Source organism: Temnothorax nylanderi, unplaced genomic scaffold, assembly GCF_030848795.1.
Source record: "Temnothorax nylanderi isolate EJ_2023f unplaced genomic scaffold, tnyl_v1.0 TNYL_tig0005_pilon, whole genome shotgun sequence".
Classification (NCBI taxonomy): Eukaryota; Metazoa; Arthropoda; class Insecta; order Hymenoptera; family Formicidae; genus Temnothorax; species Temnothorax nylanderi.
This window is the reverse complement of record NW_027249067.1, coordinates 2,055,669-2,079,490: the sequence shown is the minus strand read 5'-3', so window position 1 is coordinate 2,079,490 and position 23,822 is coordinate 2,055,669. Positions and strand designations below refer to the sequence as shown.

The following is a 23,822-nucleotide window of genomic DNA, read 5'->3' as shown; positions in this document are numbered from 1 at the left end:
CATTTAACGATTAATAACCATTTTAAATGACATCTATATCAACGGAGCGATATTGCAAAACGATTAATTAATTTTCGTGAACGTTTAATCAATTTTAGTCAAAGTAGAAGATAATAATTTTATTTTATTTAAAATATTTCTCAAATTGTATAAGAAAATATCTGATATTTTTAAAAAAAATTGACAAATTGTACGTATATCAATATATTATTTCCTAAGTAATGTAGACGTATTGCTGTGAAATAATTGCTAGATTTCCGGCCTAATCCTCGCGGATAGCGAGCACTGATGAATTTCGTTAGTACAGTTGCTGTTAATTAATGCGTCTGGTGTAAGCGGTTGCAACTGGACAGTTGAATTCCCTGTTAAATATGAATGGCCAGTGCAAATTATTGATATCATTGTAGAGACAGTACGTGCATGAAATTAAAGAGAGAATATCGCAATATAGAGAGATTATAACTGCTGATAATCATCTGACAGAAAAAAATAGATATTGCTTTGAATAACTAAATTATTGTACTAATTACATTTCGCTCGTTAATTTTACTACTTCAATTTTATTCGTGGCAAATAAGTTCGCGAAAGTTTTTCAATTTCTTCCGAAAATGTTGACTCTCGCGTTAATCCGATTGTAGGAAGAATGTTAGCGCAAGAAGACAAGCGGAATTCCGGTAATGGTTTCGCCGTACCTCCTGCTCCCGCGATAAAACGGTTAAATTCTCTCTCGAGTAAGCCGACAGGCCCGAGGAATTTACGCAGACAACACGTACATAACCACGTTGGGCGGTGTATCGCCCTGAAACGCGATATTTGTCTCGCGTCGTAACCTCTTGTTCCGCCTTTTCATTGAAATTGGATTTCTCGCCGTGAATGCCCTCGAGACACCCGCGCGCACCTTGTAACACGTAGGACGTTTAGATAGCGACAGATACAAAGATAAAGAGATCACACAGGGATATAATTCGCCAAGTAATAAGACGGAGGTGAGATAATTTATATCTTTCCATTTTAATTCTAATCCAAACGACACCTCTCTCTTATCGTTACAATTGGGAGAATCCCAATATTGTTTCTCAACAATATTATCTCAACAAATAAGATTTCTAATTACAGAAACAATTATATATATAGATATGCAGGAATAAAATACACTCGTGGTGGACGAAATTTTCTTACCAAATGACACGATATGTTTCCACGTGTCTGAGATAAGAAAAGTAAAATTTTATTTTAAAATCTAAGATTTAATTTTTATTTAATTTGAAGTGAACTTTGTTTTAACGGTTTTATAATTTACGGGTGAATTATAAAAGTATTTAATATTAAGGATTAAAAATCTGCAACAAATAATATTTTTTTTCTCGACATATTCGATTAGGGAAAAGTTTGACCCGTGGATTCGTGGAGCCACACGTGAAAGATGATTCATCAAGATCGGGACACTTTATATGACAACGTATATCGTAAATGAATATGAGATAATATCCCTCCTATTTTCCCATAGAGCTCTTAAGTAATAAATGACGCAGACGGTAATTAATTGTCAACGGAGAGTTTTTTAGATCATGCTTTGCTGCCCTGCCTAATCAACGTCTGTTAATTTGATGGATAAATAAGGGTAGGGAATCTTGTTGAAAGGTTTATCACGATAAATCGTTCTGGCGGACGTCCTTTACTCTTCAGCACATCTAGTTGATAAAGGACACCGCCACCGTCTAAATGATGCTTGAATAAATCGGTTTCGCTGATTAATTAACGTCGCGCAAATAGCCCGCAATTTGTCCGTGATAATAGAAATGCATATTAAATATTGTTTACAAAATGGATTACACTCACTTCTCCTTTTGCGTGGTTTTTTGTGCGTTTTTTTTACGCGGTTTTTCTAAGTAACACTTTTTTGACAAATTCTTGTAATCTCTCTTGTACCTGTACAAACCTGAATTTTAATTCCTAATAATGATTTAACGAAAATTTTTTAATCAAACACATCACCCTATATTATCAAAAAAGCGAGTAATACTTGGTACTCTCTAAATCTGAATCAGTGAATAGTCACTATTCACTGATTCAGATTTAGAGAGTAGCGAGTAATATTTTAAAAAACCAACAAAATATCGGCACGTAGTTTACTGCAGGGAAAAGCATACAAAGTTCATACAATATTATTATTAGATTACTAAAAAAAATTGAGCTCCTAGACCGTAAATAGCATTTTCTCTATAATTGATTGTATTTTAATGTTTGTTATTTTAATGTAGTTAAAATAGAGTTTTAGTTAATCTGTCGTGACATATGTATATATAACTTTTCGTTTAATTTTGACAGTACATTCATCGTAGTTGTTAATTTTAGAAAATAGATTATTAACAGTGTAATTTTGAGCTATTGTTTTGACCTATCTCGATCGTACGAGAAATGGTTGTACAAAACATTTATTCTACAATTTATGTATAAGGATATAACCCATAAAATGTATAACGCACGAAATTGACAATGGAAAAATATTTGAAAATTCACCGTTATTTTAAACAACAGACGAATTATTTCAACATCATAAAAACACTTTGCAAATTTGGATAAAATATTGATAGTCGTGTTTGATGTATTTTCTATTTAATTATGGGCATTGAGACGGAAAGGAAATACCGAGGGAAATACTAATATTCTGAAGCTAATAATTCTGTGGGAGACTTACGAGACGTAGAAATTTCTTATTCGCGGTTCATACGACGAACTTGCGAATCGAAGAAACACTGCGAGCTAAAAATCGATCGGACCATCGACGCGAAATACGGGTAAAAAGAGCCGTACGAAAATGCAGGAAATTCACTGGTTAATCGTCCGTATTCATCCTTTCGGTAAATCTTCTGAGTACAAGTCTGGCTCCCTTTTAAAAGGAAAACGTGTCGAGCCGGGAGGGGGACTCGTAGCCGTTCGTGCATGCTCACCATTCATCTGCGATGCGAGTTTCATCCGTGAAGTGATTGTAACATGAAAGAAGCTCGTCTTTATATCGCGACTTATGATCTTGGCGGTACTGCGAAACCGCATTATTTAATAATCGGCTTATTAAAACGAGAACGTCTCTATAGATAAGGTTGATTCTAGGACATCTTTTTATAATTAGCCGGCACATTACGACGACGCGACGCGGCTTGCTATTGCTTTTATTCTCTCAAGCCGTTAAATGAATAAAATATGGTGAAGTATAAAGAGGACAAAAGTTTTATCATAATCGCGGAAGCGGAAATGCAATAGCGTGGCATAATTTATCTCCCGCGTCTCCTGTATTCTGTACGATGGGGTGTAGCGCGTTCACGCATACTTGATTTCATCCGCTACATATCTCGTATTCATCAAATCTTTGAAGCATTTCCGTAACAATAAAGTATAATATCAAGGACGTTCCGGGATAGGTATTGCGTTTGTTACGCGAGGAGAGAGGATGCCGCGGAAAATCCGGCCTTTTCCACCCGGGCTTCCTCCTTCCTTTCCCTGTCAACGGGCGAGTGACGAAAGAAGAGAGTGAATAAATGGAGCCGAGTAACTTCCACAACAAAGGGAACTCCCGACAATTCTTTCTTTCTTCTTGCTTCTCCTCATCGTAAATCTTGAAAGTCTCGACATTTTTTGTTCCTCTCACTTGTGAACATCTTGCCAGTCCATAATTTCGTCACTCGCCCGATTATTTTACCTCGCACAAAGATTTCAACTACGTATCTCATTTTACCGTCAGCGATATAATGAGAAAATCTGCGAGGGAATACCCTCGTATAAAACTACGTAAATTGTATTAGCCAACTTCATTTGCGGCTTGAATGAACGCTATCCCATCCTTTGATTAATTGCGAGATTAAAGCTTTGAACTTTTCTTAAGCATCGATTCTCTGTTTAACACTCAGAATGTAACAGCGGAATAACATTAGCGCTGAATTCTTGCATCTTGAGCTCATCAAACTATAAATTATTATAAAATGTAAATTAAATGTGTAAAGCTTTTTTCACCTTTTTCACCTTTCAATTTTCTGTTGAATAATGATTGATTTTATAATAAGAGGATGCATTTGTCAGGAGCACAGGAAATATAATTGATTAATTACAATGTTGCTGTAGAATAAACGAACAATGTAATTTACACGCACTTTATTCCTGATGCAACTTGAATGTCTATATATTTTTAAACATCCGTTCCTCTATTTCTGATTGAATCGCTAAACATACCAGCGTCTGCTATCTCCGGTGAAAAGTGAGGTCGGCTACCCCGACTGATTGTACATGCTGTAGGAAATCAGACTACAGTGGTAACGCAATAAAAGGGGTCTGAGAGAGTGGAAACATATATGTCGAGAAAGGGATGAAGAGAGGGCAAACAAATAGGCAAAAAAAAGAAAACGCGATGAAGGCGAGTAAAAGAGAAAGGGGAGAGTGAACGAAGGGGTAGATACGACTTCGTGGCGCCGACGGATATCAGTATCTCGAGAGCTTTTCCAGATCTTGCAGCTTTTATCTTGCACACTCTCTCTTTCTCACTATCTAGTATCATCAACGTGATATCTTCACCGTAACTTAGCTACGCGTTACGTACTCGTTTAGTTTGCATATTTCATCGTCGTTAAGAAAGTTAGGCATTGAAATTAATTGCCGACCGCGAATTCGAGCACACAAGAGGAAATCTTTAATGTTCGTTCGCCAAATTCAGTTTGCAGGTTTGCTTATTAGAATAATTAACGCGAAAAGTTAATCGTATATTTATTCTACAATATCGCTGAGCTATGCGGAACGACTTAAAGTGATTTATACCTGTGTGAAAATACCGTTCTACTTAAAGAACTTTTCTCTTTAAAAATTCTCTTTTTAAAGGTGAGAATGATCCCATTAAGACTGGAACTTCAATTAAATATATATTTGAACATTTTAAAACCGTTTTAGAGAATATAAGTAAAAAATATAATACAATAGTAACATAAGGATATAATATAAAATGTTTTTAGCGTTTCATACTAATGTTTCATACATTAAAAATATTATTTTAGAAAAAAATATAAATGGAAAATATTTGGGCTATATTGTAAGAAAAATTTGACACAATGTGAAAACTGTCATATTGTAATCACCAATTTTTATATATTAAGCTTCAGTATTGCCTAAGATTATACATATATTTAATATATTATTAAAAATTTTCTGAATAAATTTCAGGCTTTAATTTATTGTTATTCGTTAAGAAAAATAAATTTGTCACAAAAATGTTATAATCTCTAGTGTCGTTTAAAATTTTAAAACTCGGAAATTACATACAAATCACTATTATTCTAAATTTTAGTCGACAATTTTAACTTCTTAAGCTAAATAATATAGAAGTCAATTAAAAATTAGATTAAATTTGGATTTAACGAACTTACGTCTGCGAGGATATTTATTGTTCGAAGTGCACGACGGAAAGATTTGAAAAATCATAAAAATCGCACAGCAAGTCGTGAGAGAGTCGCAACGAGTCATCCATTCCGGGATAGTACCAAAAACGGTTGTCGGTCGGCGGTAGGGCGTCGTAAACAGAGGAATGCTCTTAATAATTTCACGATAGTTCGGCAAACGGGGATCTTCCCGGTCCCTCTCGCTCATGTACTTTCCCTGGGATTTTCCCCACGTAGCCTCGATCACTTCTCAATTCCTTCCTCCACTCAGCTTGGCCCCCGTACTCTACTTTCTGTTCCACAGCTTCTTAAACTCCGAGATTGAAACGTCCGATCCGAATCGCGACGACTGGCTGCAAACTTCCGAGACACTCATAACTCATAAGTATTTGCTCTCTCTCTCTCTCTCTTCCTCTCTCCGATTCATCCGTTTTCCTTGCATTCCCCTCGGTCATTTCCCTTTTTCGTCCTGTATTAGGACTAGCAAACATGACATGTTATTTCAGATACGGACCTAAGTTAGTATTCTGTTGGTATTAAGTTAAGGATAGATGATGAATGCGCAGACCCGCGTTTTGATGTAAAAGAGACATCAGAGCCCCAGCGGTGTAATCAGAGCGCTGACTTAGTGCACTGATTCAAGTTTGTTAGGTATATTTACATTCGTAGCTAGCGAGACGAGAACGTCTCTTCGCTTTTTCATAAAATTACTCGTAGCTCCTGAGGTTTCGTTCTGAAACAACGCATCTAACTGTATATTGCTATTCGCATATGTATGCAAACATCGATAATCTACCGATACGCTCTGCAACCGCAAAATAATGCTGCTTTATCTCGACCGATTTGCTAGCTACTATTAAGGAAAAATTAACTTTCGAAAAGTCGGTAATATTTGTAAGTTTCCGACTGAACGTGCCGCAATCAAGTAAGTTTTCGTTCGTATTTTTTTCTGAATAAACTTCGTTCCAGACATTTGAATTCAATCGCAAGATGATTGCATGATTTCCAGATAGTCACTGGCGAAATCTCTCCTTTAGTAGGATAAGAAAATTTGAAGGAAAGTCGCTTTCGCGCATTGTTCCTCGAATCGATAATGATGACAAGTTACTGATTGATAATATTTGATACTCTTATTATTGACAAAACAGATATATTGGATTTATTTTTCATGTGCCATTTTATAATATTAATAATACTTCTAACTGTTGAAAATGTTTTATCTTTCCATCGAATGCTTTATGTAATGTTCTATTTTCCTGCTCTTCCTAGATAAGGAAAATGGACTGTCGCATACGAAAGTAACGTTGCTGACGATGCCAGACATTTCCGGTAGAGGAATCGATAAAGATACACTAAATTTGTCACACGATCAGATTTTCACTGGTTTTACATAACATTTCACACGTGAACGGGTCGATAGCACACGTTATGTTTTAGATTAGATAGACAGACCATTTAGATAAATTTTTCGAATTATGGTTTTTACACTTTTAACTTATTGTTTATTATATTTTATATGTAATAGCGTACTTGTTTGTAAAAATATATGGACAAAATGTATTTTAATTGCTCATTAATTACTAGATTCTGAAAAAGATAATATATAATTAAAGAAGAATCGAGTAAAACTTCTTTTATTTATTTTCTTTTTTTCGAGAGTGCACTGGTATAATTCATAAAGTGCGCAATTATGTAAGTTAATCGAAATCTGTAAAGCGATTAAATGGAAAAAAAGCATAATGCTGATATAAGAAAATAATGCAATATTGATGATATAAATTGTAAAAAGAGATAGACAGCTCACATGTAAGTGGATTGCAAGATAGCGAATGCATTCCCGAAGAATCCGGGTATTGCACGCGTTTTCAGTCTCCCCAAGGTACCAGCCAAACGAAATATTTGCCGATGCGCCAGAGAGTAGTAAAAGGAGAATCCGCCGAAACCCGTTTTTCAGGACATAATCGGGTCAGGAATAAATCGAATCAATAGCGCATGCATATCTAGAACGATTTCAGAATACAAAGATAGTAGCGAAACTAGAACGAAAACTGATAAACGTTTTATATACGATTTGATCAGCTTTGAAATATTTTTTGCCAATCTTTATATTTTATTATCTTTAATTTGTCTTATAATTATCTGAACATAAAATTAAAGAGAATAATGTCGTCATATTATAGAATTTTTTTTTTCTTTGTGTGAACCTTTCCTAATTTGGCATTTTTACAATTATAAAAAAGAAATAAAAAATTAATAGACATTGATTAATATTTCTTACATACGTATACATATGATAGTATTTTTTTATGTAACATGAATTTTGTACACGATAAATATTCTAGTGTCAGATAACCGTTACAAGCTTCTATATATACTACATACTTGTGTAAAGTCGCAAACTTTTCTCATAGATTTTTTCGAGTTCGATAGAGATACGCAAACAAGTGAATTCTTCTTGGCAGAAAAATAGTTCAGCGAACTGAAGTAATATCCTCTCTGTAACGAGGTTCGTCGCAACCGGAAAGTCAATAATAAAATATTTGACTCTTGGAAACGTCTAGCCCTGATGATGATCTTAACGATATCAAACCCTATTTCACGTCGGCTGAATGTGTAAATTTGTGCTGTTATGACTGTTTCACTTCGTAATGTTTTCTTGATTTATCGAATCGAAATGGATCGGATGAGCTCTCTTGTGTATTCTTTAACCCTCCATTATCTCGACATGAATAGAGTAGTTAAGATGCTTTGTCAGATACCACTGACCCCCGTCGATCATAACATCTGATGATAGCCTGACTGATGGATTAGGGCCATTAGTGTAGTAAATATCTTATATATATGTGTATATAGTTGATATTTCGCAAGAACGTCTAGAGTGCCAAAATCTTACATTGGATCATCCGAGGGATCATCATTCTCTGCACATTTGTTACGTTATTGTCGTGCAAAAATGTATTACATTATTTATTTGACGACAGTGACATTAATAGATAAATAAAGATAAATTCAAATTAATAAAACATTTTAAAAATTTACAAATATATAATCTCACATTTAACTGATCAAGATTTGCTCATAAAAATCCTCTGTTTTATATGTTTGGATATTTTTACCTTTATTCGCGACGTAACGAAGTTGCAATTACATTAGAAGCCAAAACGCGACAGAATTTTACCTAAAATACAGCCTGTCAGCTTATACTCGAATCGACCATAGAATTTCCTAGCGTATCCAAACGTTATCCTCCCACGTACAAAAAACTGCATCCATGCAGTTGACGGGTGGCTACAATTTTTTACGTGTGGGAGAATTCAAAATTCGTTTTCGAAAATTTAGTTGAGGGCACGTCAGTCGGAAATTGGGTTAAATTAAATTCTTTCAAAAAATTTGATATATATCGATATATACATACATATATCGGAATATACGTATATTCGAAAGGGTTTTTCGAAAAAATTTTATTTAGATAAATATTAAACATTTTACATAGCATTCAATCTAATGCTTTGCAAATTGTTCATAGCGTATATGTATAATCTAGCAATAACATTACTATGCATCTATACATGACTACATCATGTAATTGCGATGTAACAGCACGAGAAACAGAAACTAGATGTCATGTCACGAAGTGAGTTTTATCAAAACGTTTAGGGCCACGCGGTACTGACCGCATTTAGGGAGCTAGTTTAACGATAAAGCTTCGTTTTACTCATTCGTCTGCGCTGTACACAAACTGGAGGGGCCAATGATGGAGCGCCGTCGGGGGTGTAATGAGAGCTATACGCGAGGGTCATAATGCGATTACACCCGGGGCTTCAGCCAACTACCCCCTGAACCCGTCAGATTTCCAGCTAACGCTTCACGTAGACTAAATACCTCGTATTCACACTCTGAAGTAGCCACTCTGAAGAGTCATCCGTCAAGAAAATGATATTTGTTTATTTCTAATATCGCTCGGTTCTTACGTACGATGTAATTTTATATTACAATCATCCATATGTGTATATTCGCAAAACTTGAGAAACACAAATGGATTTCAACAAGATAGAAGCTAAAACTTTTCTTCAAAAAGTATAGCATGAGTTACTTATAGATCGAGAACGGAATTGGGAGTGAGAGAGAGAGAGACGCAAATCCTTGAAAACAGACAATTTTCTTAATGCCTCTTTCTAACTTTCTTTCTTTCCCATTTGCGTTCTACACGATATACAGAATGGCTTGAGATAGAAAAAAGCATGAGACGACATTTCCATTTGGGGGACAATACTCATCTTTCTTGTCTCTTCAATCAATAAGTAATCGTGCTTTTGCGTCATTTGCATACTTTCTCTGACAGAAACAGTTGTTGCTCTCAGAATACTGAATAAATAGCAATATTTCAAATGGACTTTTTTGAATCTCGATGTCAAAGTAAATAAAAAAATATCGAGAACGTAACTTTTATCTTCATTCAGTTCTTTATTTCTTCGTTCTTGAATGATTTTGACAGTTCTGCAAAGTTGAGATCTGAAGCGTTTTTAAGAATTACATTCAGATAACGCGGAGCATTATACACTGAAAAAAAAATTTTCTGCAATTTAGTAAATATTAGTTTGCATACAATTGTGCAATAAAATGATGAAAATTTTTCTTTTTATTAGCATATGTGTATTCACTGAGAACAAAATATACTAATAAAAAGGAAAATTTTCTTTATTTTAGTAAATGGAGTCACAGTTGTATGCAAACTAATAGTTACTAAAATGCAGAACATTTTTTTCTCAGTATAATAAAAGAGAAACGGAATTTTTATTTGTTCGAGAGATACGTATGACGGTCCAAAAAAATGTGACGTAAGCGTGGCGATGTATGGCAATCTCTGTATCGCTCTCCGCACGTAGATCCCAACGGACTCCCGCTTAAAAGAATAGTAGGAAATAGTAAATATTTTCCGAAGAAGGGAGACATATCGTTCTTGGTAGATACTGTTGGAACTATTCCAACCACGAAGTTCGAACATTGACTTACGAACGTCCCTCGAGTTGAGTTATTATTGTAGATGTAGATGAAAGTGCATTGCTGATATTCTTTTTCTTTTGCTACATAGATACTCTTTCCTTCCTTTATTACCAAAAACTGATAGCTTTTTGTTCTATTTTTTTAGCGTTACTGTTTCGATATTTTATAAATAATAATTTGTTTTCAATCGGATACATCCGCGTAACAAATTAATTTAATAGGATAAGGTGGTTTGGCATAAATGCGACTGATGACAATACTAATTCTTTGGCGTACAACTGTCGGTGGATGAAAACACTCAAATACACTGATAATGTCAAATAAACATCCATCATTTCCACAGAGATGAATCCATTAATATGGAATTGTTTCCATTGTTATTTGAGATAACTACCGACTCGAGGGAATGGCAATGTCGACAAGACTATTTATGCATCATTAGGTGAAATCACACACGTTGTTCGGAATTGATATGCAAATTAATTAATTTAATTAACGTAAGCAATATACGAAATTTTATTTGTCACTTTCGGAAACCTTTCTATATATTATCCCCAGTGTACCACACGAGTTATATTCTTGCTATGCGAAAACGTATATCACTTAGGTATAAAATTTGACGTTCTTCTTGAAATGACTTTCGTTGCCGCGAATATGACACGTATATCTTTGCGAAATTCTTCTGAATGGACGACATGCAGCAAATGCTACATATCTCCAAGCAATTTTACGCGACATTACAATGATCCTTCAGCCTTCACGATACCGTTCCGTCTTATTCACTTTTTATCTATCAACGTTATTATCATCAAGAATATGTGTATAATATAGAAAATGCCTCGAAATTTTTTGTTTCTTAATTATATACTTTGCGTTATATATAAAATTAAATGCGAATTGAAAAATAAGAAAAAACCGCAAGAGGTCTGTGGTAAACTATACGTTTGGAATGCTTTGTATTTAGTTTGATATAGATAAAACTGGGGATTCGCACGGCTATAATTGTTAAATTCTAGCTGTTCTTAATGCATGTATATAAATCGAGCTGTTAGTAAATCAATTTTATTGACGTTCCTCAAATGCTATTTGCTCTCTGCCATAGCGTTAAATCGGTCCGAAGACATTATCATCCATAGTTACCTTTATACACATCGTGCGTCGATGAAGTTTGCACTTGCGCGCGAGACCGACCACATTAATCCGGTACCAGGCGCATATTGCATTATTCAACACTACATTCGTCCCTCCAGTTCGAAAGTGTGTCCGCCGCGTTAGTTTGCCGGTGCGATGCGTTCGATGCCATCGACAATAGTTTCTGAGTCGCGATTCAAACTGCAAAATTATTCATGGACTGTTTTGTCTCGCGAATTGTCTACCGAAACGACATAATCTATAAGTTTTAATTAACATCGCGTTTAGCTACGGATTTATGAATAATAATTATTTATAAAGTTTAAACATATTTATTAATTTAGAGATCTCACGATAATTGTTTTCTTTTATTACGAGATTATTTCGTTGATTAGATCATTGATTAGAGAATATTAAAAAATTACGCCCATGATAATGATATATTATTGTGGGCCTGTGTAATCGATCGAAGGCGCCGTATGAGACTTATGAGTTAAAAAAGGTATAAGACACAAGCGTGCCAGACGAGATATTTATTAACTTTCATGAAAGTCTGATCTTTCGCGTTAGGATACTGCGCGGCTCGACATTATTCTTTTCATATATGATCGATTAATATCCTTTCTCACGCCTCCTGGAAAAGGGATATTGAAAATGCTAATATACGGATAAGAATCGACTTAAGATTATTATGGATGCGTTCTCTATACACTTTTTCTCGCGATTGGCTTTAATGAAGCTAATTTATAACGACACAAAAATAGTCGATGCTAGAAACTTGTTTATTGATTTATTTAATTTTCAGAGAGACACAATAAATATTTTAAATAGCGATAAATGTATTTTTTAATCGATTTTTAATAATGCGTGTATTATCCCGATATCTAATAAATAACATATATCTTTATAAGCTAAAATTGATAGATATGACCTCAAAGATTTGCGACGTCATTATACTTCGTGCTTAAAGCTCCGTAAAAAAGACACTTTAACGTCACGTTTGGCATATATATATATAAATTATTTTTCCTGAAGAAGTCTAGCGTCGAAGAACGAGAAATCGATTATAATTCCGACCCTTGGAGGGATCACCATTTTATGTGGTATATGAAAGGAGGAAGGCGGTCTCTCCATAAATGAATTACGGCAATCGGTTGTCATCATGAAGACCTCGTAGCGGGAATGCCGATTGTCGACCATTAATTCAAATACCTCGCTTTCTGCCCCTCCATTAAATTGGCGATCGACTTTTCCCGCATTTCACTAAATTAACTCGTTGACACTCCGACTTCCCTCCTTTCTTTTTTCTCTTGAATTTTTTCCACTAAACCGACGAAGTGTTTCTGAGGTCCGTTTTCATCTTTTTATTTAAAATTCGCAAAAAATCATAATCCTTCTTAACTTGCAGAGGTTATAAATATCTATAAAATTGATAAAAAATTACATTCCAGATATACAATGATTATAGTGCTATATATCTAGAAATTCTTTATCGAGGAAAGTTCGTTTTCTTTTCTATATTTGTTATCCACAAGTATTCTTTACTTTTGACTTATCAACGTAGATTGTTCGAATTTCAACCAATGTTCAGATTCGATTTATTTAGTTCCACCACAAAGTATCCTTGCAAGCAGTTTCTTTTAGGTGCGAGCTCGCTCGTGCTAGGTACGCAACAGATTGGAACTTACAAAACCCTGATTTCGTATTCATGGGAAGCATGAGGATTCTCTCAATCTCTACGTGGACTCAGGTTTCGGAATAACACTCGCCGGAAGACCGCGACGGTTTGTTTCGACGAGCAACCGAGAGACCGCCAATATAGAATTCGAAAGATACACGTCGCGGTTATTGGAATGTTATTGGAAATTGTCTTGCAAATGTTGCAATATTATTATTCTAATATTATTTTAAAAATATCTTACGATGAGACGGAGCATTTGAGCTGCATTACGGTTTCTTATCGCTGTAATAAAACGTTGTGATATAATTTAGGAGAAACGGAACTGTGACTATTCTATTGAGTGTTCTATTTCCAAGTAGATATAGTAGTTTAAGTCCTCTTTGTTATCTAATAGCTCGATCGCAAACTAAGTTCTCGCTAAATTTCATACAACTATAACTTCTGTGTATTGGTGCGATAATCAAACTAGAATACAATCTAACCGTTATTATACAAACAAAATAATGTTTTTATTAATTATTAATTAAATTTAAAAAAATATTAATATTTTTAATCAAATCCGAGTCGTTTAGAGTTTTGAATAATATTTATAAGATAATATTTAGCATAAATGTGGAATCAGGGATTTTGTTAGTTTTATTTTAAACAAATCAAAATGGCATCTTTTCTAATTCTAATTTCTTTATAAATTATTTCTAATTTAATTATTTAAATATCCTTATTTTTGATATCTCAACATTAAACTATGTCTAGGATAAGGATTGTCGTTATTCTCTATGCGAAAATCTTATGTCAGTTTTCACAACTGAATCGCGGTATAACCGAAAAAGTTGTATCAATGAAGAAATTTCACACGGGATCGTCGATCGATATCTATTCCAATTTGCGTGAATGTTCGATAAGTTCGGTATGTTCTACGAGGTATGTTCTTTTGCGTGTAGTCTGATCGATCGTGCCAGAAATTGCATTAGTGGAATAGCACCTCTCAAAGTGTGGTTCTGCGGATTACCGCAAAGCCCATGCGGAAGCTCCACCGCGAGTGAATCGTCAGACACGACCACCAACAGCATAATTCGCGGGTAACTACATCTGGTCAACGTTTCTTTTGCGTTTCGCGTTTCATTCGAGCGAGCGTTCAATTCTACTCCTAAATTCGGTATCGAGCCTGTAGGTAGGTCACTAAATTACAGCAACGCGCAATTGTTTTATTAACGTGTATTTGTGATCAACATTTATATTGTCCGTGTATTCAATCACATATTTGCAAAGTTGCGTAAAAAAGGTTTTTAAAACTAAAATAATTTTTCGCATTTTTTTCTCTGTGACGAAATAAATATGCTGCGTATAGCTACTATGATGGATAAATATTTTATATAAATCGAATCGCATTTTTCTCGCTACATTTTATAAAATGACTGAACTTTATTTTTCATTTAGATTACAGTTAAAAATTTATCATAGAAATGATCGAACCTGTAGAGAGAAATTTCAGAGGCTTGTTCTATTAACAACAAACTCGAGCGTCACAAAAACAGATCGTGCATTTAATGGCGCGCCAGCGTTGTTAAATTCGCTTCCACCCGATTTTCTCGTGTGCGTGACGGAGTGGCTGCTGCTGCAAACGCACTTTGACTCGAAACTGCGCGGCATACTAACGAGACCAATTTCAAGTAGCACGTATACACCGGCGGCTATGTGCGACCCTCGTGTGCGACATCAGTATGTAAGGTGCCCCTGCCACGTTCTTCCGGAATCGAGGCTGAGTTTCCGCTAATGAGAGACATTAGTTTAATAACTCGTTAGTGAAGTATTAGAGATGGTACCTCGAGTGTACCCCGCGCAGTAAATCCCTATCTATCAACACGAACTCAGTTTTAATCGGCTCTCACGCTGGTATAAGTAATTAATGAACGCGCGGTGACACCGTTAAAAGGTACCGTTCCATAAACTCGGTTATTTCGACGTTGTCAACTCTTTTCTTTTTTATGATAATTCCCGATTGGAGGATTCCCTAATGGAACGAGGTATTAGCTTAATACCTCGTTTCTGCGTGACAAACATACATACATACACACACACACGCACACGCACACACACACACACACACACACACACACACACACACACACACACACACACACACAGCTTGTACACGGAAAAAAAGGATTTGCTACTATACGGACAACTAACATTTTTTGCTGCGAGAGCTAATTAATTTTGCAATAATAGCAAAACCTTTTGCTGCAATAGCAAAGTTCAGCAAAACTGTTTGCTATTGCAACAAAATGTTTTGCTATTATTGCAAAATTAATTAGCTCTCGCAGCAAAAAATGTTAGTTGTCCTATATTTAAAAAATAGATTTACTGTTGCAGCAAAATCTTTTTTTTCCGTGTAATAGTAAATCGAAACTGATTTTAAAACGGATAAAACTCGGTACCTAGTGCTAAATCTGTCCTTGAAATAAAACTTTATAGAGATCATCTTTACTTTTTTTTTTCACAACTTAACGTTTTCTCCTTATTAAATCAGAAAAAAAAATGTACAAGATCATTAACGTCCTATGCAGGTCTATCTGAGATGTACCGTTAATGGTTACGGTTTCAGACCGTAGTGGCTCTTGGATAAACCGCGATCTCGGTCGCAAACTAGGCATATCGACTTTGCGCGACGGCAGAGGAAATCCGTCCCAGAAACCACTTGGCAGTAACTCACACCGTTACGGTTTCGATCGGATCAAATTAGGGTTACGTAATTCGTCCGAAAGCGATTTTGACGATATAAGCTGTTTCTCGATCCGCTTTCAGATTTATCTTAATATAATATATTCTGTGTAATATACATTTGTATACTCAGTAAAAAATTTTGCGTTAAAAACACATTTTACATATGTCCCAATTTATCCACTCTAATTTTTATGTTAATTAATTTAACAGCAGACAAATATGTAAATAAATAACACTAATATGTGAAAAATTAACACAAAATTGTAATACATGAACGCTATCTAAATGTTAATGGAAATTACGATATATCTATTATATTATTTATTTTTCAATTGCGATAACGATAGGCATAATGAAGAATTCCGCTCAAACATTTCTTTTCACTTTGTCGATAGCTGATCTGTTACTTTATCATATAATTATTATTATTAATTATTAAACTCCGCGAAGTTTCTTGCTTTACTCATCAACCCCTGGTTGCAGAAATCCCCGATTTGCCGAAGTTTCCGAAAGAGTTCTCGCAGCTTATATAATCCGTCGGTCAAATGGAAAAGTTCCGTGAAAAAAGTTTCACTCCACTTTTCGAGGACTATGCCCCTGATCTGTGCTCATCTTCTTATCTCGTCATCCTCCTTTCACTATCTCCGCGTCGCACTCTGTCTCCCCCTATCTGCCTGCGAATCGTTTCTCGATCTGACTTTCTTCCCCGAAGTTTTTACATTCCTGTTTCAGAAGAGTGAAAGAGTGATTTTTAAAATGCTCGAGAAGATCGCGGCATCGTTTCTCACGCCTTTTTTTTGTAAATCCTCTCTTCATCAGCCGCTGCCCTTATTCCAACCCCTTTCCACCGTTGTCGTCGTCCGCGCCTTAGTCTTATCTGAATGGAAGGGTCGTTTCGCCCGATGAAATTCGAGTCTCGTCCAGAGAGGAAACCCGGCGACGACGAAAGCTGTCTCTCTCTTTTCTCTCGGGCAGAATGGAAGGACAAAGAACGTAGAGCAATCGAAATTGAAGTCCGCGATGCTGATGAAGCCGAGGCTGTGGTTAAGAACGTTATGTTCCCGCGGTCGAGGACAAACTTTGAATACATAAACGTTACATGTAACGTCATATTTAATTATTACGTGCTCTTATACTTATGTATGTTATCATGCTTTTCACGTCTCTCTGTTTCAGAGAGTTTGATATATATATTAAAACATTCTCGAATCTCTTTCTTTTTAATATAAACGTGATATTATATTGTACTTCTCCAATCTTATATTTATTTTTTGTTAATTATAAAATTTTTATTGTAATAATTTTCATGACAACGCATCGCGTTCTATACTTTATTACAAGAAAAAACCGTTTATATTTTGGAAATAACACTAGTCAAAGGAAAATGATCGCGTGAGCAAACGGGCACGAGAAGGGAGATTGAATTTATCGTATTATGAAGTAAAACAGCAAAGTTTTATCCATGACCAACGATAAGAGTAGCCGAGTGAACCGAGCAGCTGCTTATCGAGACGAGTATAAAGCGAAAAGGAGTTACAAGCTGAATATCGTACAAGCTCCTGCTATTGTGTAAACTTACTTCATGTCCAATATTTCGTTATTGTTTCTTTAGTCAAAAGAATAATAAATAAGAAAATTAATGTGTAATAAAATTAAGTTATAATTTTAGATAAAAAATAATAAATCCTCTTCCTTAAAATAATATACAGATATTATAATCAGTAACGTACAATGCCAAACGCTGTATTCATAAGCTGCACAAGCACATAAGTTACTTTCATTCACTAAACAAAGCACCAGCAATATCAAATCTTTTACGATCGCATATTACCTTCTACTCGAAAACTCTATAGAACTTAGGGACACCCACTGTATCGTAGACGATATTGCGGGGCTTTTCACGCAATGCTTTACGACCTGAGATACAAAAGCGTAAGCCAACGAGCGTAAGCACACGTTATTCGCGTAGAATGAGATGAACGCGCATAATACAAGAAATATTGACGTTGCCAAGAAAGTATCACTTTTTATGCGCTGGTGGGACGCACCGACGTATTATCGAGCACCATTCCGCAGCGGCATTTAAAAGCGCTCTTTCGTGCGATTCCAACTCCCTATATAGTCCCTATTCTTCCGCGCGCGCGGCGCAGCAGAGTTCTAAAGTGAATTTAAACTAGCGACCTGACCGAGCGCCGTTTTTATTAGTCGCAATTCACCCAGAATAAACACGATGAATTTCTGCATATTCACGTTTCCGCTCTCGTTGTATAACTTTATAGTATCCGAGCTGTCTTTTTATAGGCGCAAAATCGTGCTAACTTCCGATGCTCGTTAATCGACCGACATAACGATACTTAATTGCTCGCGTTAATTCCTCTCTCCAGACTCGTAGAATGATATACGTATAAATTAAATGTATGAAATGTGTGTATTTGAACGTCTGAGATTCTGCTTAGTCCTATAAATATAATTCTTGCCACTCAGTGGTTTGATTGATTTCTCCAGGGGAATTTCTTAACTTCTCAAGTTTGGGACTTTGTACTAGTTACTTGTCCGATCAAGCACCTTTTCGTTGATCCCTAAGGATACGCGTTTGATCAGAGTTGTATGACTAAAGTTTAGCGGGAGAAACCTTAATACGTGTGCGAGCTGTGTCAAATCGTATTTTCAGACACGTCAGTGCAGAACTGTGGCACGAGTAAATTTCTTGTTCCAAAGTTTCTAGAATTGTTCACCTTTACACCGTTCTTCCTTTAATCTCACGCACGTAATCACAAGGTGTTATAACGAGCAGCCTTCAAGATCCTCGTTAGCAGTATCGCCGTGTTACCGTTGTTGAAATATCATATTGGAGGCCTATGAGACTCAAAAGAGGAAATGAGGAAAGTCAAATAGCGTCTACGATTATAAATTATTTTTAGAGAAATTATGTATATATAATGTCTTCTCTATTTCTTCAACACAAATAAAATATAGATAATAATATACAATATACGTTATAAAGAAATCACATGTGACGCATTCTATTTTGCACGTCGTAAAACGATTGTAGTGCAAATCGATAAAAATTAATTACACGATGTATCAGTCGCTTTCTTTCCGCTCTCAAATACACGATCTGTCTCTTTTTCTTTTGTAAAGCCATACCGGAAGATTGCAGCTCTTGCAGGTCTCTCTAGAGAGATTGTTCGGTCGTATCGTCGCACTATATTATCAATATTCAACAGAAAACATTCGTATTGTCTTGTTTCTCGGAAAATGTAGATATATACTGGGAACTTTATATGCATTCAACCCGCGCTTCCTAATGGAAACCTGTTATGATTTACGAGGAATTAGCAATATTAACTTGTCGGATTCTCTGTAATTCTGCCACAGATCCCACGAGATTGACCAAGACCTATATGCAAATTGGTCATGGATATATAATGTAGGAATACATACCAACGTCAAGCGGAAGATATAGCGCAAATAATGCGTTAACGAGCGATAAACTCGAAGTAGAGAGATAAACGCGTAAACAAAACATTGTTATACTAAATAATAAATATAATGTTCCTTCCGTTTCTTTTTGGGGCTACATTATTTTCTTCAAAGTATTCGTATTATTAATGTTACGGTCCAGGAAGCTCATAATGCGTCTTTGATAATGTATAATGCATTCAAGCTGATATTTTTTGCCGGTGCTCCCATTGTAACAATACACGGAAGCCTGAATATCACGGTGACGCGAAGCGAAGCGTTTCGCTGAGCACCAAGCTGTTCCACTGGTAATCTCCGGCCGTTTTTCAAAAATGCTTTCCAGGGATTTAAGGATAGTAAATAGCTGCAAGAGATTCTTTGGAAAATAGTACAGCGCTTTGTGAAAATTAGGACTGAAATAATTTCAGAGAAATTCGTTCGAAATTATGCGGCTCAAGCGCGAGAGATACCTACATTTTTCCCGTATTAAACCGTACATACACGGTTTTTTATTTTTTCGTGTCTATATAACTTTTCTTTTATATACTTACATTTTATTTTTATCGACATACTTATTTGGTGAGGAAACAATGCAAAATCAAATTCTATATATTTGAAAATACAAACTTAATTAGAATACAGGTCGCCATTGTATTTTTAATTAATTTTTATGTATCAATATGCATCAGGGTCTTCTTTCCCCGCTGGAATATCTTTTACAAACAATTAATACCTGAAATAATCAAACACGAATTATCTGCTAGTACCACTTATAATAATTACCATAATAATTACTCGCCTTATTTGTATTTTAACTGAAACAAGCGAACGTGTTGGAGTAGCTGCTAAAAACAACAGCAAACATATTTAGGGATTTTAGGGATTATCTATTCCTTATTTAAACGCAGCTAATGGTCGAGTACAGCCCGTAGTCAATGAGATCGCGTAAGAAAATACCGAAAGAAGTCGTCGCGAGCGTTTCCGGGAGGATCAGAGTGCTTAACGTGTTACAGCGAAAACGGAGAAAAGAATGGCAGTGAGCTACATTGGTGGCGAACAATACTTGCGGGATGAGAGATGGAAGGCGGCTAATGCGCATCCACTCCGTTACAGATAAATGGATTAGTTAGTTACGACGCGGAACGCGAAAAGTAAAAGAGCGCGTCGGGCTGTGAGAATACCATCAGGAAGGGTTAAGGTTTTCTGATGAAAAACGGGGAGCGTGGAGGAACCGGTGATTTGGCGAGACGTAAATACTAAGGGCGCTCGTTACCGCTTACGATGTATCCATTCATCCTGTTGCTCGATTGAACAAACCGTCTTCTTTTATCTCCGGATAGAATGGTTAATTTCAACATTTTTCCAACGCCTAATTTAATGAAAAAAGTATTTGATTGGAAAAGGTATAATATTTTTGCAGTATCACACGATAAATATCTATAGGATAATATCTTATAATATCTACACACACACTAATATTATAGTTTAATCAACTAATATTTAACTAGTTCAGCTTTTAAATAAAAGAACCGTGCATATAAAATGGTTTTTTAAGACCTATTATAAATTTTAAAAAATGTGTCTTTTCTATATTTTGACTGTAATAATACTATAATAACGTTTATTAAATTACTATATAGTATATTCAATATCTCGGGATATTAATTGATGTAAAGATATTTTTGCCGAAATTAGCGTTTATGTACACATATAAAACATGATATTACACGCATTATTGATACATTATTAATTTTATCGCGCACTGATATATCGCTTCATTATCAGCCAAGCTGTAAACAATATTATCAAACTAAATTTTTTAAGCGTTCTACACGAGCGCGAACGGATAATACGGTGCTAGTCGGTCCGGCATGACTTTCGTCAGAAATAGCCATTCATGAAGCCAAATGCTAATCGGCAACGCTGGTTATCACTTTTAACTATCGCTCACCCCATGGTTCAACTATAAAATCGCCTCTAGTACTAGGTCAGGAATGCGTCCTGCCGCTTTTTATCGCGCCAAAGGATGCTCGTTAATTTCCGTAAACGACCCGGGGGCATTTTGCGATGAGAGTTTGAATACAGAGGACTTCAATGCGCAACATCCTTAAATATTCCTTTCTTTAAAGAACGGACTAGTTGTCAATAAAGAGAACGATGTGTGTTTAGAGTCACTCTAAGTGATTGTTCGCTGAATTGAAAGTATGTTCGCAAGACTTTCAAACGTGACATCTTTGAAAAATTCCGCAGAAAGGCGACTTTTGACGCACTATTGATAGCCTGGCGGCTATGTAATCGGTGTCAGTCTGATGAATAGGTGTTATTAGAATGCACCTTTCATTCAAGAGCACGTCGGCATATCGTGCAACGATAGTGATTCTTAACGTAGGCATATTTTTTTAATTGCGACACGGTTTCGTTTTTTTTTTTTTGCGTTTAATGTCGACGATTGACGATGAACTTTGCTCGTTTATCTGTAATGTGCGGTGATCACAATGTTTAGCATAAAAATAAAAATTTTACATTTGATATATTTTAATATATGCTCTCTAACGTTACTATAACAGAGGTATTATGTTCTTTGTCTATATAATAAATATTAATACCATATCAAATATATTGTTTGATATGTAGGTGTAACGTCTATGTATAGGTACGTCTGCATGTAATATATATTGCAGAGTGTATTATCTAATGAATGTTAGAGATACATAGCATATACACGTGTGTACGTGTATAATACGACGTTATTCCACGAATTATTTGTGTGTGATCCTATACATTCAGAGAAATGGACAATTCGTTCAAAAATAAACAAATGGATAATCCGATATTTTTAATCGGAATTATGAAAAGCCGATCAAGATTAGAATAATGTCCAATCAATGATAGCCGGATATCATTGATAATTGATCGGCTTTTTAATTATTCCGATTGAAAGTGTCGGATTGTCCGTTTGTTAATTTTCGAACGATCATTTAGACCTGGATTTTTCTCTCAGTGTAGTAATCAGTGGTCAGTATTATACATTGAACTCCACGAATCAAATTAATCTCTGTTATAAGAATTAGCAATATGGTGATTGTATAGTCGAAACAATCAAAAAGCGATCAAAAAGCATGTAGTTAATAATATTGAAAATAAATTTTTTATACCAATTAACTACAATTGTTATACCAAATAATTGAATCGATATTGAATTATCTTTCTTATTGGTATATTTTGAACCTACCGCCATACACAGATACAGTCGCACACACATACGTTCTCTCAGCCAATCAGAGTCAGTCTTTCCACTGTTCGTACATCTCTCCGCTGGTGGCAGTAACAGTTCCGTCGGTATCGGTAACGTTCATGCGTTGTAGGCTGCGGTCCACTTGACACTACAAATGCTTCGAAGCATTCCTCTTCTCCTTTCTTTCAATGAAGAAAGAAGGAGAAGAAGAACGCTTCAAAGCATTTGTACCGCCAAGTGGACCGCAGCTGTAATGTATCGCAACGTACGCTCATAATAAAGAAAGTTTGTCATAACTCGTATTAGTAGTAAATCAACCGTTCCCTCCAAGTAAGAGACACAATACTTATACATTGTGATTATAATAACATTAAATAAATTTAACGTTTTAACTGAATTTGAGAAGCTAGATATTATGTTAAATCTTGCCAATTGGCGCGAATAAAATATTTACACGACAATATAGATGGTATCATAGAGAAATTATTTAGTATGCAAGCCGAATAAACACACTTATAGTATTAAAACTATACGTAATCTCCGTTATACGAGATTCACACAGCCTCGCTCGGAGCTTGCAGTTTATTAGCATAGATGGACGAACTTTGATCGTTTGAGAGTATTATCACTATGGAACGGAATGGTGTTCCACTTTAAAGGATTAACGCGATCATAGTCGTGCTTACTTTCTAGGTGCTATATTCACTCATGACCAAAAGGATAGCAGCACGGAGCTGGCCTTCAAGTACGCCGTTTACAAGATCAACAAGGACAAAATTATACTGCCGAAGACCACGTTGGAGTACGACATCCAGCACGTGTCGAAAGATGATTCCTTCCACGCATCGAAGAAGGGTAAGTATTATTACATTTGCGTGTTTTGCATGCTCTCTTATTAAATTTCGTATTTTCTACATACGTTTTATTTTTGGTAAACCTATAGTCATGCAGTTTTATTTGCATTTCCGTAATCGACGTCAGCGTAAGAAATAGTAATTTGAACTGAAACTTGCGGCGCAGAAAATTCTCCGGTGTAATGAAACGATGCCGCATCGCACATGTCTGTAAGAAATTTCACTGAAGTTAAAAAACATCTCTCACGCTCGTTAATCTCACGGTTTCCTACATGTCAAAAATGATTTATTCCTGAAAACTCGCTACGCTTCCG

At 35.6% G+C, this 23,822-nt stretch overlaps 1 protein-coding gene across 4 annotated transcripts in view; it reads left to right on the top strand.

Annotated features, from left to right (window-relative positions):
* The window catches only part of LOC139776278 (glutamate receptor ionotropic, kainate 2), a 120,805-nt gene that overhangs the window by 8,753 nt on the left and 88,230 nt on the right, over nt 1–23,822 (top strand). For all 4 annotated transcript variants that reach the window (XM_071712873.1, XM_071712859.1, XM_071712865.1 and 1 more), the window contains exon 3: nt 23,348–23,509. In XM_071712873.1, the coding sequence (XP_071568974.1) occupies nt 23,348–23,509 (162 nt within the window). The remainder of the gene's footprint in view (nt 1–23,347; nt 23,510–23,822) is intronic.